We start from the raw sequence: 21,985 nt of genomic DNA, 5'->3' as shown, positions 1-21,985 counted from the left end.
GCACCATGAATTTTCTCCTGATGGTCACAATCCAGGACATGTCTTATCGTCAGTAGAGGAACTATGAAAGGATATGGCCCAAACATCTCTCTTCATTGCCTCCATATTTTCTTTGTTTCTCCTAATTGCCTGCCCATAGTATACCTGCAAGTTTTCTGTAACAACTACTCGCAATCACACTAGAACAAAACTAACTGCATGTTTGAAAGCGTGTTGTTTACAAACAGCATAAACAAAAGAATACCGACCGTTGCATTCCAAGAATAGCCAACATACTCAGGAGTAAAAAAAAGTCCCTAACGTGCAATGTAGGGGATATAAAGATCTAAAACATATGCAGAAAAGTGGGCGATAGAAAAGTGGGCGTGGCACATAAACACATGTGGTAGGAAAATACTCTTTAAACACCACATAAACACATGTGGTAGGAAAATACTCTTTAAATCCTTCAAAAAAAATTTTTTCAGCAAAATCCTTTTCAGAGTACTTCAATGAAACCTTAATCTATCGAAATATGGTGAAAACCGAAAATCGATTTTTTTCGACCTGAACCACAGTGTAGTCCCCTTAACACAATCAGAGTTAAGAAACGCATTTGCAGTTGATACAAACATTAAATCGAAATATGAATTGTTACAGCCATATGAAGTTATCTAGGTGTGACGGGTAATACTCGTATAATCTATCAGAATTATTTTTCTCTTTCATTCATCATGTTCTATAGTTTCTATCATAAAGGACCACTTTCAGAGAATGACTCAACGTATGCATTAACAAACAAGAGGCATATGTTAAAAACTATGTCCATACACTTTAATTGCACTAATCTTGTGGTGTAGTGCTGTATAGTATATATGTTTACAAAGAATAAATATCTACAGAAACTGCTAATTTGAGAAAAAATGGATACTATTTATTCAGTTTTCTTAAAAAGATGGTTTTAGTCTACCACTGTTAGTGTAATATTTTCATCATCACATTGATACATACCAAAGAACAAAATTGAGGAATTACATGAACAATTTTGTGCCATAAAGTATGTCACCATTGAAATAACTGTATGTACATTCGGTGGATTTAGCAGAAAATAACATCACAGTCATAATAGTATTTTCGTTAAATATTCGTTTACACAATACGATCTTCTCGAATCTTGCAGGAGAGAGATTTCGATTAACCAATTCATCCACAGCTTTGTTAACAAAACTAGGTAACACAGAAGAAATTTTTTTAAAATTTATAGAAGCTGATAATGTTTTGTTGGAAGAAAATATTGGGAGGAATACAACACACAAAGAAGAGCCTAGAGGAATTCTGAACACATTATTTTAATTAAGCAGTCTTTGGTGATTATTACAAGAAACAAGATGTTTTAAATTATTGTATTTAAAAATTTGTTCAACATAGTGTAAAGAATCTTAAAGGTAAGTAGAATGTCTTCAGACATGGTATGACTCCCAGTGAAATACATGTTCAACATTAGCGATTTTCATGATAATATTCCTCTTCTGCCAAAACTACCACATTTATTCCACTTGAACAGATAAAAGTCTTCCCGTCGCATCAGTAATGAAGATCATGTATCATGGTTAAAAATGTAAGTTCAGGGAGAAGATTTACGTACTGATTGTCAGGTTAATTCTATGCAACTCCAATGTATTCTCATTTCTGGCCTCTTGAAGCTCATGATTTTGTTTTCTGCAATGGACGATACTTGTACCATCTGCAAACACTGTACTGGAAGTGTGACATGTTAATGTTAAATCTTTTTTGTGTATAAGAAGGAAGGTTGGTCATAGTATTGACCTGGTGAAATATCGCAATAATACATGTAGAAACTTCTGAAATTCTCTTGTTCAAGGTGTTCTGGTGCTACTTTTTGTTTGCTGTCTGTCAGCTGTAGCCTGAACATATTTTGGATGAGGTAAGACTTGTATCTAATGCTGTTAATTTTCTTTCTATTTATAATGATCCTTTTTCTTTCTTCCACCAACACTTCTCAGAAAATTACTTCAGAAAATGTGTTAAAAAGGAGAGAGAGGATGTTACAGAAGCGACAAACGCCATTACTAACTGTAGCTGCTTCTGATGCGCCTTGGTTAGTTCTTGTAACGGCAGCTTGATTCTAGTACAGGAACATGATGTGTAAATCGTTTTGACCATTACCAACTGACCTCAAAATCTCGACCTTCTTTTTATGTCTCATACAGTAAAACCCTTTTTATAGTCGACGAAACAAACTGGGAAAGATTTTATATTACTTTATGTATCGCGTCGCGTTTATTGATGCTTTGTAGTAACTTCTTGCCCATATTTCATGTACAGTAACCACTGATTACTTTTGCAACAATTTGTGGGTAAGAGAGTTGTATTCTCATATTCAAGAGACAGTTGATTTATTTCATGTCCTTTGACATGCCACTCTGCATGCTCTTTATTTATTAATGTTACTTCTCCATTGTCACTGGCCATTCAGTTGCATTATGTGATAATTGCTCTGTGGTTTGACATATTTCCTTATGTCCCTCTCTTGCAAAGAGGTAAGGTGAATAGCTGTATAGTACTTCATCAGCAATCATTTCCTTTCACATGCAACGTTGATACCTGTTCTTACCTGTAATTTACTTTTAGATTCTTTTGTTTAGTATGTTTCACTTTTAGAAGAAAAGTAATATAGAAGTAGTAGCAGGATGTATTTAAAAAGATCTCATGTTCTGCAATTATCATCTGTTTCATATGCTTCCCATTTTTTGTGCTGATAGTAAACAGGAGCAGGTTTTTGTATTGTTGCTGTAATCCCTTACAGCAATTGTATATTTCTTGTTGTAGTTTAAATGGAAAAAAATTCTGAGGTACAGAGCTTTGAATTAGTTGTCAAACTTTGTTTTTTGTTTTAATACCGACATTAAAGTTCCCCAAAGACCTAGAACATTCTAGTTTCAATGAAATTCATTTAAGAAAATTTTAAGATTATTTAGAAATACTTTGATGTTGCCACTTAGGGTTTGATAAAGGCAAGTAATAATTATTTCGATGTTTAGAATTTCGATAGCAGCTCTTTAAATAACTTAATTGGTTCATTCTTCTATACCATAAATATTTGTTTAACAAATGTAGTGCACTTTATGTACATTATGATCTTTTCACAATAATTTGTAGCTATCATGTATCGTGGTAGACACAAGTAATCAATATGTTCATGTAATTAGTATGGTCTAGCTTTACTTTGCAATAATACATACGATACTTCTGTTACTCAAGTCAGTTGTATGTAGCAGTTCAATATCTGCAAACTTCGTAGTGACTGACTGCACCGTCTGATGATATACCAAATGGTTTTCTCTCTATTTCTCGGCGGTAGTTATCGATTGTATTACTGCATAATGTATGTTGTGCGCTGTTTGCCTGCGAAGACTCCATTATTTCCATTTCTTATGTCATGGATCAGCCAACAAATAAAATCACCATGAAAGCTTGTATTTTCTTCATTACTCTGAATTCAGGAGTCTTCTCTGGTATTTGTCTACGTGTTTTGTCTAATATTTCTTGTACAATGTGTTCTGGAGGTAAATACAGGTTTTCTTCACATGTCTCTTCTACACTGTGAGTTGGTTGTACATGCAGACATCCTTCTGACATTTTTACCAGCAGCTAATGTAGATATTGTTCCAGGGTTTCCTCTACACTGTGTACTGGTTGTAAATGCAGACATTCGTTTCATATTCCTTGTGTATTGTGTGCCGATTTCAAATTCAGAAAGTTTTCCTATTTTTGGTATTAATTTGTGACATTCCCAAAAAGATAACTTGCTGAATTTAAAAAAAATTGACTGAAATATGAAGGGTCCATAACCTAGTGAAAATTATGTTCCTACGAAAGATTACTTGCAGGTTTTAACTGGATTTGATTCTTTAATGATGAGGAACTATTCACACCATTTTAACAGAAAGCACGACTTGAGTACTTTTTCATGCAGCATATTTAATCGGACTGAAAATGTAGTGAACCAAAAATTAGTTACTACAGTGTTGTGAGACAACTAGAATAACCATATGAACATTATGCATGCTACATATTAATAAACTTACTTCTTTAAAAATTTGTGGGTAACTGTTTTCAATTGTTTATCAGTAAGCTAACTTGAACCACCACCATGTTTTAATCTGAAAGTCTTTCCAATTTGTTGCTGATCTGGCTTCCTTACAACTTGACTATGTTTCTTGCCTCTCACTATTTTTATTTCGCAGTTATTCTCGAATCTTTGTTTGACAACTTGGATGTCAATGCAGAATTTTTGTTGTTAGGTCGAACCTGAAATTTGAATCTCTTCTCCAAGGCGTCGGCTACAACAGATATCATCACTCAAAGAAGTCGCAGCGCAGTACCCTGCTTCACTTATCGAAGTCGCCAAGAGGTGATGCTTTCACATGTACCAGGCAGTGAGTCGTGGTCCGCATTGCCTGTTGATAACCCTGCGTTGAACCATATCATTTACTTATTATCCTTATCATAATATTGTCTCTAGGCCCTCTTCTACATCAGAATAAGGTTTCTGCTTAGATACTGAATCGGCTTAGGCAAGCTGTTTTGAGTCTTCATCAAGGAATATACCAGAATGTTTAGTGCATTTAAGTCGAATCAGATTAGGCAAGCTGTGTGAAGCCTCTGTCAAAGAGTACATCAAACATTTTAGTTCATTTTAGACAGCGAAAAATATGCTTCCAAATTTTCCGGTGACTCGCCACTGCTTTATTCCAAAACCTTCATAAGTAATTAACAGAAAACTGATAATCAGACGAAATGTTAGTGCAAGACATAGGCTGCCTCTATCTTTTTGACTAGATTGAGTTGTTTCCGATGCTAGTCGTCCATTTAATTCGATTACAAAAATGTTCTATGAACTTATTTAAGTTTCCATTCTGAAATATGACATCTGATTCGTAAGTATGCTATTAAATGCTATGCTTAAGTTTTTGTTCAGCTTCTTCGAAACTTCGATAATAACGTCTGACCGGCTGTCACTAGTCGATCATCATCAAACAATTCTATACTAAACTTCTCTCTCACTGTAATAGATACAAGGGTAATGATCATAGTGATTTACATATGGCAAGGTCATCAGAAAATATAAGCAATTCTCATTTCACTTTTTGGAGCTCTCTTCACTCTACATAAACTCTTCTTTAAACTACAAACTCTCTTTGTACTGTAGTGGAATCCACCACGTAGATTCACGTAAATTTCTTCCTGCAGGTCAATGTATAAAAATCTTGTTTTAACATCAAAAGTTATAATTTTGGTTTTATTTGGACCTGAGTTACAGGGAAAGAGTCCAGCTGATTCTTTTCTCAACAGCCTAGACCTTTGTCCTGCCCCACTCTGTTTTCGAGACATGTTACAAGTCTTACATTCTTTAGAAGACGCACAGGTATTCAACTTTTCAACTTTATTATGGAATGGTATTCATCAGGCATTGCTTTACGACAGTTTTCATGTTGCAGGCTACTGAAACAGGTGTTGCTTCAACTTTTCTTATCACTCTGAAGATTGCATTATTATCGCATTGCACAAGATACAGTTCATAGCCTGCATATCTCATAGGCGCCCAACGTTTGGATTATGAGATAGGTTCGGTCATGAGATTATATTTTGAGTGCCGTAAACAGATTATAGAGTTCAGTCTTGATAAACATCTTGAGACAAAACATATTCTTCTGCAAACATGATTTCGTTATCTTTTTCTTTTTCAAAGTTTTAACTTTAGTGTGTTCTCCTCTGCATTCAGTCCTTTCATGAGGAAACAGCATCTCTGACAAATAGATTCTGTAGCTGGATGAATCCCATTCATATCCAACAAAGATCCTCCTTGGACTTCTGTGAAATGATTCGTTAGGAGATTCAGTAGCAAAATGACCCTCTTTATTACAGTTGTAACTCGTTTAATTGCACATACGTTTCGGTGTTTGGCACATGGTTTGTTGTCATATCGTAACTACACATATCCTTCTTTTGCTGCATCCACAACTTTCAGCAGCAGAGTTATCACGCTACCTTGCTTAGATGAAATGTTTGTTTCGAGATGAAAGCATGTTGTGACGTTGTTGACCGTTCTGTTCCATTTCACCTATCTTCTTCCAGGCCCACACATAGAAAATAACGTACAGATATCTGAGTCGGCTACTGTTACACTATCCCACACAGAACAGAAATGATGAATTTTCAACTCTAAAATTGCAAAAAATCGTGACATAACTGAGCTTTTCCGAAACTCCATCTTTGGCTTCTAAATGCTCCGTGTATCCCTCAATCTGCATACTGTTTTCAATACACGATTTTCTAGTATATCGCTACCGTTATTATAACTAAAGCCTTTCTGTGGCAAACCCTCATTTGCTAAACCAAGGGGATATCTTGTCATACAGAGATTCTAATTTCTGTAGCACTTGACTGCCCAACTTGGAATCTGCTGTTTCCCTGGCTGTGATGCAGCTGACATTCCACCCTATTAAGGTTTGTGCTTCATTACCCCTCTTGACCGATCACTTTACATGTTGCTCAAATTTTTCTCCTGTCTGCTTAATTTCCTGCCCAGTTTGCCAGCCAATACAAATCGCTTCACTTCAGTGTTAACTCCGATTTAAATCGCCACGAGACACAATTAACTGACTTTTGGTTTGAGTCCTCTGACAAAACCACCTATTGTGATTTGATGGCAACCATACATACCATACGAATCTTCATTATGAATGTACATAAAACGCATATTATTGGATATAACGTCCGTCTGTTATCCAAAACACTGTTTCTTCCTGTGACACAAACAGGTTTCAGCACCTCTGTGCTAACTTCTCCATTCAAATCCGTGAAAAGTGGACATATTTCAAGTGATAATTAATCCACGAAAATTAGTCGTACTGGCAATTTTCGCTTGTTTTCGTCCTTACGCACCCTTTACATTACATGTTTATGCATGACCATTTGTTCATTACCCTTACTCGTAATTTGTCACCTGCAACCAGTCGCTGTTGATGTAATTTTGTTGGTGAGTTAGCACTTTATGTTTAGAGCCGCGCGGGGTAGTCGCGTAGTCTTCCACCGTCGGAGGTTCGAGTCCTCCCTCGAGCATGGGGGTGTGTATTGTCCTTAGCGTAAGTTAGTTTAAGTTAGATTAAGTTGTGTGTAAGCCTAGGGGCCAGTGACCTCTGCAGTTTGGTCCCATAGCAACTTACCACAAATTTCCAAATTTTATATTTAAACGTTATTTACTCTGTCACGTTATTTCGTGCATATACAGGGTGTTTCAGAGATAATATACTTATTACAAAGTACTATTTTGTCCAAACTATCGGTCGCTGCGCCTCGGCTACTGGAGAAACGATTACATAGTCTAGTCTGTATTAATAGCGACTAGATATCAGTTGGCTTGTGTTTTGCTTGGTAACAGTCATATGTTTAAAATGGCTACTCCGCAGCAGAAATCGTTTTGTGTTCTAGAGTGCAACTGCGTGATTACAGTGGAAAGATGTTTCAGGTTGAGGTACCAAATTGATCCTCCGAATGGGTGGAACATTCGCAGATGGTATCGATAGTTTCTAGATGCAGGATGTGTATGGCCTCCCTCGTGTTCCTGAACAAAATGTTGCATGAATTCAAACTGCTTTTGGACGTAGTCCTTCAAAATGAACTCGCCGTGCCAGTCGGGAGTTACAACTGCCCACAACAACAATTTGGCGTGTTTTGAGAGGTCGGTTAGTTATGAAGCCTTTACAGCTGTTACAAGCTCTGCGTCCTGATGACAAGCGCAAACGCGTGGCACTTTGTAACGGGATTCTTGATGCTGTTCACAATGACAGCACTTTCGCACAACACATTGTGTTCAGTGATGAAGCGACTTTCCATGTTAGTGGTCAGGTAAACAAACACAATGTACGAATTTGGCGCCTATCAGCCATTGAACATGTACGAGATTCGCCCAAAGTCAGTGTGTTTTGTGCGGTATCTCGATTATCTGTTTATGGCCCATTCTTCTTTGATGGAAACACGGTTAACGCTCAACAGTGTCTCGCTATGTTACAAAACTGGTTGTTTCCGATTCTGCACGAAGACATCTCCATTTTTCAACAAGAGGGGGCACCCTCTTAGTGGAGTTGCCAAGTGCGTGAATATCTGAATGAAACTCTATCGAACCGTTGGATTGGTCGCAAAGGAGCTGGCAACTTAGCGTGTCTCAGCTGGGCTCCACTTTCACCAGATTTGACACCCTCTGACGTCTTCCTGTGGGGTTTCGTTAAAAGACAACGTTTATGTACCGCCACTCCCACAGAATCGGGAAGAGTTGAAGAACCAGATCCGTACTGCCAAAACACCAGTGACGAAGGACGTGCTTGCCCGAGTATGAGAGGAGTTTGAGTATCGATGTGGTATTGTTCGCGTCGCTGATGGAGGACATATTGAACATCTGTAATCTGAACTTGAGAGGGTCTAAATATGTATGTGAGGTTTCATATTCATATGTCTTAAAGTTTAATAAATATATGCATTCGAATCACGTATGTTCTTTTTGAAACAACCTGTCTTTCCAATTACAGTTTGCGATCGCAGATACTTTTCCTTTTTCGTTTGCGTGAGTTGTTGAGAACCATATACAAATACTGCACATATTCTGTAGAATTTTATGTGCAATGAACACTTTTCCCCTCACCAAAACACAGAGTAAATGTTGGTATTCTGTGCCCCATCCCAATCGACGTTCACTACTTCTGAAGTAAGTTGACGAAGCATTTGAATTCTGTTTACTTTCTATCTCTCTTTTCCTGTGTGTGTGTGTGTGTGTGTGTGTGTGTGTGTGTGTGTGTGTGTGTGTGTGTGTGTCTGTGTCTCTGTGTATGTGTGTGCTTCTTTAAGCTGTTTGTGTTGTCTTTTCTGTAAATTTCATTTAATGTGATAAACAGTGTGTCTGCAGACTGTAGTGTATTCATTTACAGTCTGTTCTCCTTCGCCTATTGCCCTCTGTATCTGGAGTTTTCCTTGTGTTAGTTTGTGGTATACAATGTGGATGGATTTTAGTATTTTCTAATCTTTCTAGTGTAGTTAGGTTGTGGTTGTGAGCTAATAGGTGTTCAACGAATGTGCTGCAGGAGCTCCTACATTTTAGATCTTTGAGGTGCTCTAAATATGTCGTTATAAAGTTGCTCTCTGTTTGTCCTATGTACACTGACTGATAAGTGTTGCATGTGAGCTCTTATGTGCCTGAGATGCTGAATTTATCTGTGGCTGTTTCCTTCGTTCTGAGCTTTTTCCTGTGTTCTATTGTCTATGTGGATGGGTTTTAGTATTTTCTAATCTTTCTAGTGTAGTTAGGTTGTGGTTGTGGGCTAATAAGTAGTCAACGAATGTGCTATTGGAGATCTTACATTTTAGATCTTTGAAGTGTTCTTAACATGTCGTTATAAAGTTCCTGTCTGTTTGTCCTATGTACACTGACTGATAAGTGTTGCATGTGAGTTTTTATGTGCCTGACATGCTGAATTTATCTGTGGCTGTTTCCTTTGTTCTGAGCTTTTTCTGTGTTCTATTGTCTGTCTGCGATTTTTTTAATATACTGCCTGTTCTCTGAATAATATTGTTACTGTAGCTGAGAATGTATAATTTAATTTTGTGTTTGTGTTGTTGCTCTGTTGTGTCTTGCACGTGGTAAATGTTTGTGTGTTATGTTCATCTGTGTTGTCTATGTTCTTGTATGTATGTGGCCTCGCCATTGCTTTTCCATTTACATGTTTGTTTGTTGTTTTTGTCTGTCAGATGGGCATCAAAACTGTTTTCCACTGCAATTTGTTTTATAGTGTTTACCTCCTGTGCGTAGGTCAGCTTGCTTATTCATGTTTTGTTTAACCTGTAGAGCATGGATTAGAAGCTTGCTTGCTTGTGTACCAGTGAGTGGTTCGACAGATTGTGAATGGTGGTGCTTGTGGCAGTCAGTTTCCTGAATACTGTGAAGGCATGGGTGCTGTTATTTATGGTGAAATCCCTAAAACTTTAGTATACGCTGCATTTCTGTATCTAATGTGGAGCTGTTTGATGTTTGTGTGTGGCTCTTCAGTCACACATGTCATGTTGTTAACGAACCAGTGTTTGCATTTTTTTTGTTTTGTTTTATTACGTGTCTGATGATCTTGTTCTCTTATTTGATCATGAATACGTTGTTAGGAGGCCACTAATCGGTGACCCCATTGGCAGTCGTTGAGGTTACAATAAAATTCTTTGTACAACACAAACTTTCGTGCTGTGTTGTCCTCAGTATAGTTGATATTTCATCAACGTGTATTTCTTCTACAGTTACATACATACTCCGCAATCCACCATACGGTGCGTGGCGGAGGGTACCTCGTACCACAACTATCATCTTCTCTCCCTGTTCCACTCCCAAACGGAACGAGGAAAAATGACTGCCTATATGTCTCTGTACGAGCCCTAATCTCTCTTATCTTATCTTTGTGGTCTTTCCGTGAAATGTAAGTTGGCGGCAGTAAAATTGTACTGCAGTCAACCTCAAATGCTGGTTCTCTAAATTTCCTCAGTAGCGATTCTCGAAAAGAACGCGTCCTTTCCTCTAGAGACTCCCACCCGACTTCCTGAAGTATTTCCGTAACACTCGCGTGATGATCAAACGTACCAGTAACAAATCTAGCAGCCCGCCTCTGAATTGCTTCTATGTCCTCCCTCAATCCGACCTGATAGGGATCCCAGACGCTCGAGCAGTACTCAACAATAGGTCGTATTAGTGTTTTATAAGCGGTCTCCTTTACAGATAAACCACATCTTCCCAAAATTCTACCAATGAACCGAAGACGACTATCCGCCTTCCCCACAACTGCCATTACATGCTTGTCCCACTTCATATCGCTCTGCAATGTTACGCCCAAATGTTTAATCGACGTGACTGTGTCAAGCGCTACACTACTAATGGAGTATTCAAACATTCCAGGATTCTTTTTCCTATTCATCTGCATTAATTTACATTTATCTATATTTAGAGTTAGCTGCCATTCTTTACACCAATCACAAATCCTGTCCAACTCATCTCGTATCCTCCTACAGTCACTCAACGACGACAGCTTCCCGTACACCACAGCATCATCAGCAAACAGCCGCACATTGCTATCCACCCTATCCAAAAGATCATTTATGTAGATAGAAAACAACAGCGGACCTACCACACTTCCCTGGGGCACTCCAGATGATACCCTCGCCTCCGATGAACACTCGCCATCGAGGACAACATACTGGGTTCTATTACTTAAGAAGTCTTCGAACCACTCACATATTTGGGTACCAATCCCATATGCTCGTACCTTAGTTAGGAGTCTGCAGTGGGACACCGAGTCAAACGCTTTCCGGAAGTCAAGGAATATGTCATCCGTCTGATACCCTTCATCCATGGTTCGCAAGACATCTTATGAAAAAATGGCGAGTTGCGTTTCGCAGGAGCGATGCTTTCTAAAGCAGTGCTGATCCATGGACAGCAACTTCTCTGTCTGAAGGAAATTCATTATATTCGAACTAAGAATATGTTTGAGAATCCTGCAACAAACCGATGTTAAGGATATTGGTCTGTAATTTTGAGGATCCGTCTCGCTACCCTTCTTATATACAGGCGTCACCTGCGCTTTTTTCCAGTCGCTCGGGACTTTACGTTGGACAAGAGATTCGCGATAAATGCAAGCTAAGTAAGGAGCCAATGCAGTAGAGTACTCTCTGTAAAACCGAATTGGAATCCCATCAGGACCTGGAGATTTATTTGTTTTCAATCCATTCAGCTGCTTCACAACCCCATGGATGTCTATCACTATCTCCTCCATACGGGAATCTGTACGAGACTCAAACGGCGGTATGTTTGTACGATCCTCCTGCGTGAAAGATTTCGCAAATGCTAAATTCAAAATTGCAGCTTTCGTTTTGCTGTCTTCCGTTGCCAGGTCAGACTGATCAGTGAGCGACTGGATAGAAGCCTTCGACCCGCTTACCGATTATACCTAAGACCAGAATTTCCTAGGGTCTTCAGCAAGATCTTTTGCCAAGGTATGACGGTGGTTGTGGTTGAATGCTTCGCGCTTCGCTCTTTTTACAGCAGCACGAATCTCTACTAACTTTTGCCTGTCCTCATTCTCCCGATCTTTCTTGTACCGCGAGTGCAACTGTCTTTGCTTCCTGAGCATTCTCCGAATTGCGCTGTTAAACCACGGTGGGTCTTTTCCGTCCGTAACCTACTTTTTCGGCACATACTTGTCCAATGCGTGATTTACAATGTGTTTAAAATTTGCCCATAATTCTTCCACGTCTATCGTACCGGAAGTCGATTCATTTACTAAGTGGAATGCTAACAACTGCTTATCTGCTCTTTCTAGTAAGAATACTCTCCTAGCCTTCTTGACCGACTGTTTAACTTTCGTAACCATAGTCGTAATGACAATATCATGATGACTAATCCCTGTCTCAACACTGACACCGTCGATGAGGTCTGGTCTGTTCGTGGCTACCAGATCTAAAATATTTCCATTACGTGTTGGCTGTCGATTTAGCTGCTCAGGACAGTTTTCGGATAATGTGTTCAAAAGTAATTCACGCGATGGCTTGTCTGTACAACCTGTAATGAATCCATAGACATCCCAGTCTATGCTAGGTAGGTTGAAATCGCCTCCGACTAATATAGCATGATCCGGGTACTTCCGCGATACAGAATGTAGACTCCCTTTGAATGATTCTAGGACGGTCACGGTGGAACCTGGTGGCCGATAATAACACCCCACAATTAGCTTTATTTTCCCTAGCCCTGTTAAACGTGTCCAGACAATAACTTCACAATCACACTCTTCTTCGACCTCAGTAGACACAATATTTTTGTCAACTGCAGTGAAGACACCACCTCCTACGGTGTCTAATCTGTCTTTCCGATACACGTTCCAACCCTCACTAAATATTTCAGAACTTCCTATCTCAGGGTTCAGCCAGGTCTCAGTCCCGAGAATAATTTGTGTGTTTCTATGTTGATTTAGTCCCTGTGTTATGATGTTGGTTGTCCTGTCTACTGGAATGCAGTTGTACATTGATATAAGGCTCACTATGCCTAGTAGTCTATATTCTTCATTCTGACCATTAATTCCTTTGAGCTTTCAAGGTTCCTGTTGTTTACAAAAGTGTTTTTCTGGGCCATTGCTGTTGGATTACTGGTCAATTGTTGTAATTCATTGCACGACCAATATATTCCTTTAAAAACTGTCATCAGTTTCAGAAATGCTCCATCACATCACCTAGCCTAAAATACACACACATCACTAAACAAAGCATGCACGTTTGAAAACAACAGGGACCCGAAAAACTCACAGGAATTAATAGGCAGAATCAAGGACATTTACATACAAGACCTGCATTCCAATAGATGAAGCAACCATCATCACACAGTGACTAAATCACCGTGGAAACACACCAGACACAGATATTTATGAAATAGCAACTATCTTAGGACCGACCTATTTACTTTGGGTTCTACAAAGAATTTCATTCCAACATGAACGACTGCCAATGGGACCCCCGGTGAGTGGCTTCTTAACTAACGTATTCATGACTAAATAGGAGGACAAGTTCTTCAGACACATTGTGAAAAAAGCAAATACAAATTTATATAGCAGCATCTTTTTGCTGAATCATAATACGCCTTACTGATGAACTGCACTCACACACAAACCAGCTGCACAGTGAAACAAGTCATGTACAGCCAAAAATCCACATCACATCAGAAACAAAAATAGGCAACATGTATAATTTTATGGATCTCAGCATGCAAAAATAAACAACATCCGTGACTTCACAATATTTAGGAAACTAATGACCACGAGCACCACCAGTCACAATCTATCAAACCACCCAATGGTCACAAGTAAGCAAACGTCAGATCCATGCTCCACAGGTTAAACTAAACACCAATAAACAAACTGAATTACACACAGGAGGTAAATACAACAAAACGAATAGCAGTGGAATACAGTTTTCATACCAATACGATAGACAAAGTAAACCAACAAATACGTAAACGGAAAATGGATGAAGAGTACACATACACACAGCAACACACACCACGCAAAAGAACACAACACACAAACAATGAACATATGCAATATACAACAACGCAACACACACACACAAAACTAAATGGCAAATACTCACCTACAACAACAGTATTGTTCACAGAACAGGCAAAATATTAAAGAAAGGACTTTAAATAGAAGTAGAACAGATAACATAACTAAGAAAAAACTCAGAGCACAGGTAACAGCTACAGATAAATTCAGCAAATCAGGTATATATGAACCCTTAGGCAACACTTGTTAGTCAGGATACATAGGAAAACCACGCAGAAACGTTAAAACAACATATTCAGAACAGCTCAAAACCCTCATAGCACATTTGGAGACCTCATAATGTCCCAAAACCACAACCCAGCTGCAACAGAAAGATTAAAAAACACTAAAATCCAGCCACAATGTATGCTATTAACTAACAATATAAGGAAACCTCTAGATACTGAGGGCAACAGGAGAAGGAAATCAGGTTATAAATGAATACACTATATTCTGCATACACACTATTTATCACATTAAAGGAACTTTACAGGAAAGACAGCAGCTTAAATACACACACACACACACACACACACACACACACACACACAAGGGCGTGATAGTAAGTAGCCAAACTTCAAATCCGGTGCCAAAAACATTTCACAGACTTGAATATAGAAAACCCTCTGATGATGGAGCACATGTGCTGAAAGACGTTTGGGTCACATGAAAAACCAGCGGTTTGCATAACAGGCGGACGTTGTATGAAATAATTTTATCTGCAAAAACCGTAATTCAAGAGCAGCAACTCCACAATCTTGAGATGCTGTTACTGCTTTCTATAATGTATTCCTAACCTGGTTCGATGACGCTGTCCCTTCCTTTGGATGGAGTGGCTACAGGATTTCATTACCATCTCGCTATTTCCACCTCATTTTTTGAACTTACATTTAACACACTGGAGTATACAGTGCATCCCAATAGTCCATATTGATGAATTGTATATTTCTAAAAGCCTTATACACCAGCTTCCTGTTTCTTCGTATGATTTCCGTATTTATACATGACAACTTCTAAGATCATACGTATTTGGAATGCTGGGGACATGGAAGTTGACATTTTGTTTCATTATTAAGTTTCCCTCAATTTTACTGTTTTGCTTTGGATTTCATAGTCGCAGATATTATACATTCACTGGCTTCCGATACATTAGAATCACTTAAAACACCGCGAAGAAGGGCAATTGTTGTGGTAACTACACTAACAAAAAAAATTTAATTTCATTTGTGATGATACTTAAAAACTCTCTCCAATATTTATGAAATGAAGGAAATAATAATAAATTACCAGAATGAGATTTTCACTCTGCAGCGGAGTGTGCGCTGATATGAAACTTCCTGGCAGATTAAAACAGTGTGCCCGACCGAAACTCGAACTCGGGACCTTTGCCTTTTGCGGGCAAGTGCTCTACCAACTGAGCTACCGAAGCACGACTCATGGCCGGTACTCACAGCTTTATATCAGCGCGCACTCCGCTGCAGAGTGAAAATCTCATTCTGTAAACATCCCCCAGGCTGTGGCTAAGCCATGTCTCCGCAATATCCTTTCTTTCAGGAGTGCTAGTTCTGCATGGTTCGCAGGAGAGCTTCTGTAAAGTTTGGAATGTAGGAGACGAGATACTGGCAGAAGTAAAGATGTGAGTAACGGGCGTGAGTCGTGCTTCGGTAGCTCAGATGGTAGAGCACTTGCACGCGAAAGGCAAAGGTCTCGAGTTCGAGTCCCGGTCGGGCACACAGTTTTAATCTGCCAGGAAGTTTAATAATAAATTAACCACCTCCGCAACCGTATCTAGGACTACATCATTGTATTCACAGTTGGGAGTATGGATGAAGATCAGCCGTATAATGGATTGACGACAAGGAAAATTTTTGCTGGAGCGAGACTCGAACCAGCATTTCCCACTTAACGCGAGCGGTTGCCTCACCATTAGGCTTATTACACTACGTGAGGACATCTCATGGCCAGACCCAAACTTCCATATGGCGTCAAACACGTGTCTAATACTTGCATTCGTACGTCTATTATGTATATTCCTGTACGGGGGAGATATTTCAATAGAAGGTCGCTTGTCCGGCTTTGATATTGCACTGCCTGTGTTGCTCAGAAATACGATGCAAAGTTCCTTCGGACATACGTGCACCTCACTGTATAGGAATATACACTATGTGATCAAAAGTATCCGACGGTCCCAAAACATACGTTTTTCATGTTGTGCCATCTACTGCCATGTACTTCATATTAGCGACTTCAGTAGTCACTAGAGCAGAATGGGGCGCTCTGCGGGACTCACAGACTTCGAACGTGGTCAGGTCATTGGGTGTCTCTTGTGTCATACGTCAGTACGCGAGATTTCCACACTCCTAAACACCCCTAGGTGCACTGTATCCGATGTGATAGTGAAGCGAAAAGGTGAAGGGACACGTACAGCACACAAAAGCGTACAGGCCGACCTCATCTGTTGACAGACAGACAGACCGCCGACAGTTGAAGAGGCTCGTAATTTGTAATAGGCGGACATCTATCCAGACCATTACACAGGAATTTCAAACTGCATCAGGATCCACTGTAAGTACTATGATAGTTAAGCGGGAGGTGAGAAAAATTGGATTTCATGGTCGAGCGGCTACTCATAAGCCACACATAACGCCGGTAAATGACAAACAACGCCTCGCTTGGTGTAAGGAGGGTAAACATTGAACGATTGAACAGTGGAAAACCGGCCGCTGTGGCCGAGAGGTTCTAGGCGCTTCAGTCCGGAACCGCGCTGCTGCTACGGTCGCAGGTTCGAATCCTGCTTCTGGCACGGATGTGTGTGATGTCCTTACGTTAGTTAGGTTTAAGTAGTTCTAAGTCTAGGGGACTGATGACCTCAGATGTTAAGTCCCATAGTTCTTAGGGCCATTTGAACCATTTGAACAGTGGAAAAACGCTGTGTGGAGTGACGAATCACGGTAGACAATGTGGCGATCTGGTGACAGTGTGGGTATAGCAAAAGCCCGGTGAACGTCATCCGCCAGCGTGTGTAGTGCCAACAGTAAAATTCGGCGGCGGTGGTGTTATGGTGCGGTCGTGTTTTTCAAATGGCTTCAAATCGCTCTGAGCACTATGGGACTTAACTACTGAGGTCATCAGTCCCCTAGAACTTAGAACTACTTAAACCTAACTAACCTAAGGACATCACACACATCCATGCCCGAGGCAGGATTCGAACCTGCGACCATAGCGGTCGCGCGGTTCCAGACTCTAGCGCCTAGAAGCGCTCGGCCACACCGGCCGGCGTGTTTTTCATGGAGGGGCTTGTACCCCTTGTTGTTTTGCGTGGTACTATCACAGCACATGTTTTAAGCACCTTCTTGCTTTCCACTGTTGAAGAGCAATTCGGCAATGGCGATTGCATCTTTCAACACGACCGAGCACCTGTTCATAATGCATGGCCTGTGGCGGAAGGATTACACGACAGTAACATCCCTTTACGGACTTGCCTGCACAGAGTCCTGAATCCTGTAGAACACCTTTGGGATGTTTTTGAACTCCGACTTCGTGCCAGGTCTCACCGACTGACAACGATACCTCTCCTCAATGCAGCACTCTGTGAAGGATGGCCTGCCATTCCCCAAGAAACCTTCCAGCACCAGATTGAACGTATGCCGTCGAGAGCGGAAGCTGCCATCAAGGCTAAGGGTGGGCCAACACCATATTGAATGCCAGCACTACCGATAGAGGGCGCCACGAACTGCTAAGTCATCTTCAGGTAGGTGTCTGTATACCTTTTATCACATAGTGTACGTAATGGATGTACGAGTGCAGGTAGCAGACTCATGATTGATGACTTACGGAAGTTTGGTTCTGGCTGAGAGTCGTGCTCGGGTAGCCTAATGGTGAGGCGACCGCTCGCGATAACCGTGAAATCTCGGTTCGAGCCCGGCCCGGCACAAATAATAAGTGTAGCCATTCCAGTCTACAGCTGACTGTTCTCCATGTTCGTAACTGCCAATACATTTCATGTATTTTATAACGACTGTAGTCGCCGCAGTGCCAGCTCTTTTGGACATGCAAGCGCGTCCCAAGGAACTTCGCACTGTATTTCTGAACAATACAGGCACTGCACTATCGTGACTACAGGAGCTGTAGTTCCGGTTTTGATATCGCCTTAAACAATTATATCTTTCCTACCTCCCTTTCATTGCCTGTTTATAAGAAATACGACAAGATCCAAGCAATCCATGTTACTCTGAATTTCTTCTCGAATTATACTTTACCAAATTTATGTTAAAGATTTTAACACAAACGAGCCTCAGGATAACGAGAGAAAGAAGAGGGTGCACAAAACACTTGGAAACGTATTATATTATTATATTTAAGGACAAAAGTAGAAAGAAAAGCAAGTTCATATACGGTACAATGAGATAGGGTGTATGTGCGAATAGATGTCTATTCAGAAATTGGAGAAATTGCTGATTAGTTGACGAGCATGCAGAATAGCTTCGGAACAGTTTATCATCCTCTTCTATGGGACAGCGTGCTGGCTATTTAGTGAACGGTAATTTGAATTCTTAGACGTAATTACTGTATACTCGCGTCTGTTTTTTCATTCACATTATAGGTATTACGTTACTGACAGTCTATTCAGGTACCTGATATCTGACTTTATACCGCAGAGATTGGCCTTGTGAATTCCATGGAGGAAGCCATGTGACACGCAACTGCCTGCCTGACGGCGAGGGCGCTGCCTTCGCTGCTCTCACCCTCCCTGGGCCTGAAACAGAACAATTATTTCAAGTCAGTCCATCAGTAAGAAAGACAAGGATCACGAAACAATAAAAGGAAAAGGGGAAAGACTGAAAAATAACGACTCAGTGGTGGTGAAGGTTTACGTGAGGAGAAAAAGCAGCCTGTGAGGTCCTAAGAGATAACGAAGACAGTTTGCAAAAGATTCATTATGAACACGTCACAGATTATAGTGGCAATATATACAATTATACATCACCCAAAAGTGCCAGAGATGTAAAAACTACAAAATTAGATGAATCAATAAAGTTTCGCAAGTATTTTTCGTTTGTTATACTGCTCGATATCTGTCACAGCTGCACATTTACCATTCAGTTTTTGTACGTCCATCCCTTTGACAGGCGGTCTCTGAACCGAGGTCGTTTCCTATAGTGAGAAAATAAAACGCCTACAGCCGTCCTTATGATTTTATTTATTCTGTTGCAACCAGTTTCGGCGCCTCAGTGCGCCATTTTCAAGGTGCAGTTGGTGCGGAAGGGGCTGACACGATCCCTACATATACCTCAACGGTGGCCAGCACAACTGGTTATGCAGACTATCTGAAAACTTGGGTGTCAGCACTCTAGGACGGCTGTACGCGTTTTATTCTCTCACAATTCATCGATCAAGCTATGTATTGTCTACGAGGTTTTTGCTGTGATCACGACTACGATACATTCAATAACTGCAGGAAAAAGAATAAGACTTCAATCAGAAACACACACACACACACAAGTACACTTACACACACATGTTCTGTGTAAGACGTTAAATACAAATATTTTTCCACGTAGATGATAAAATTAAAGAGTGTAACACCAATTTCAAGCCACAACCTAAATTCCGCTGTTCGCTCACCTTGATAAATATACAAAAGTAGCAATTATAAATAAAATAGTGTTGGCTGCAATGATGATTCAGAATATCGTTGATGCACTATGGTGGATAGTCAAGATATGAACAAATGAGTGATTTACACAAGTTTATACTTAATGGGTGAAAAAGTGGAAGTAGTTTTGGAACAAGCGTAAAGCACACTCCGTTTAAGAACATGTAATTTGGAAACAAGTGTGTAGACTTAAGTATTGTGTTCCATAGTATTGTATTGAACCGGGGACATAGAAACGACGGGGAGGCTTCGCCCCCGCCGTAGCCCTCAGTGGTTCACAAACCCACAACAGGCTACAGCAGTCCACTCACCCCACCGCCGCCCCACAGCGAACCCAGGGTTACTGACCGGTTCGGACCCCAGTGGACCGCCCCCGGAAAGTCTTACATCAGACGAGTGTAACCCCAAATGTTTGCGTGGTAGAGTAATTACGGTGCACGCGTACATGGGGACAGGGTTTGCGCAGCAATCGCCGACATAGTGTAACTGAGGCGGAATAAGGGGAACCAGACCGCATTCGCCGAGGCAGATGGAAAACCGCCTGAAAAACCATCCACAGACTGGTCAGCACACCGGACCTCGACTCTAATCCGCCCGGAAAGCAGTGCGTTGGACCAAACGGCTAACATGGTGGGTCGTACACTTAAGTAACTTTCTGAATGGGTTTGCTCCATCACGAGAGACACGTTTTCGTATGAGGTGACAGCAGGTAACAGTTTACTAATTACCTTTCAGCTGTGATAGTGCATACTTTCACTGTCAGAGCAGTTATTTCTTTATTCGGTGTACTTTTGGTTCATTACATAGCTGTGGAGGGGTCAAGATTCTTAGCCGTTTAAAGAACGTTTACACCAGTCACTACAGCGTGCGCTTTTCAGTATTCCAGTAGTTCTAGTTTGTTTTTAGAATGTTGTTACGCCCAGACCAACATTCTCCTGTGAATGATGCCATACCACAGTAGAGAATGCACGTTGCTTTTCAAATACTTACAATTCGCAAACCACTCTGACACCTATAGAGTGACAACGTTTGCTTTGTCAGAAAGGTCCTCTTCTTTACTTTGTTCAATCCATATTCTGTGCCAGACAGAAATAGTTTTGGCTATGTATTCCCCACGTGTGAAGGTAGGTACTTATTTATGTATGTATGAAAAAGTGGAATTAAAAATGATCCCTGTCGAATATTATGAATTAGTATACATGGTTACGGCAAATAAGGCTGTACTTCATGTGTGATTTTACGTTTTCGCGTCATAGGAAAAACCTGAATAGCTCTCGAGTACGCAGCCGGCTGGCGTCATCTAAAAGCCGCGACATTTCGGCATCCCGACATCTTGCCATCTTCAGGCGTTTCTGATGATTGAGTGACATCTGCTGCGTGCCGCCCTTATACTGCAGAGTCGGAGAAGAGTACGCACTTAAGCACTTAACCGCTGATATCTAGTAGATGACAAGGTTAAAACAAACTTTTCTTATACAAATTATAGCTGGTTTATGTTTATCCATGACGGATATTTTAGAACCGTGACTGTTCATTGAATGTAAATAAGTTATATAAAACTGCAATCAGTGACTTTTTGAATAACTATGTTTTATCCCATGAACCGGTTTTCGAACCTTTTCAGGTTCATCTTCAGATGGTTTCTGGACGTTAGATCATTATTTATAGCACAATGCTGGGTGCCGGCTCTATTGCAAAAAGATGGAACACGCTTTAATGTATCGCCATTACTTCTTATTATCTGTCGATATGGATGGAAATTTAGTTTATTTATTTACTATGACAGTTAACTTAGCAAGAGAAATAAGTCAACAGTTCATTTGAAGGTTTGTTATTAATTTAAAAATTTAAATTTAAATATAGATGTCCTAGTTGTACAAGCAGCTGTATCGCATTTGCAAATACAATAACTCTGTATTATTGATTCCTGGGCACTCATGTTAATGCCAATCATGATTAAAATATTTGCTATAACTGCATGTATTATACGTTAATATACAAATAGAAATAAGGCGTCAGATCGCCTGAAGTTAGTTCTTGTAGCAATTTATTTATGTATTTTATTTTGTGCTCTCCCGTTATCGCCGGTCTGATTGAAATATTTGCCCTTATATCGACTTTAGTACAGATAAAAAAGAACAAATTACATCTCTGT

General features: G+C 40.2%; 1 protein-coding gene across 2 annotated transcripts in view; it reads right to left on the bottom strand.

The window, feature by feature from the left end:
• The window catches only part of LOC124803052, a 594,138-nt gene that overhangs the window by 128,054 nt on the left and 444,099 nt on the right, over positions 1-21,985 (bottom strand). For both annotated transcript variants that reach the window (XM_047264177.1, XM_047264178.1), the window contains exon 18: positions 18,809-18,930. In XM_047264177.1, coding sequence (XP_047120133.1) covers positions 18,809-18,930 — 122 coding nt within the window. The remainder of the gene's footprint in view (positions 1-18,808; positions 18,931-21,985) is intronic.

This window comes from Schistocerca piceifrons, chromosome 6 (genome assembly GCF_021461385.2).
Source record: "Schistocerca piceifrons isolate TAMUIC-IGC-003096 chromosome 6, iqSchPice1.1, whole genome shotgun sequence".
In the NCBI taxonomy this organism is placed as follows: domain Eukaryota; kingdom Metazoa; phylum Arthropoda; class Insecta; order Orthoptera; family Acrididae; genus Schistocerca; species Schistocerca piceifrons.
The sequence above is the reverse complement of the archived record's forward strand: the minus strand, read 5'-3'. Positions and strand labels throughout refer to the sequence as shown.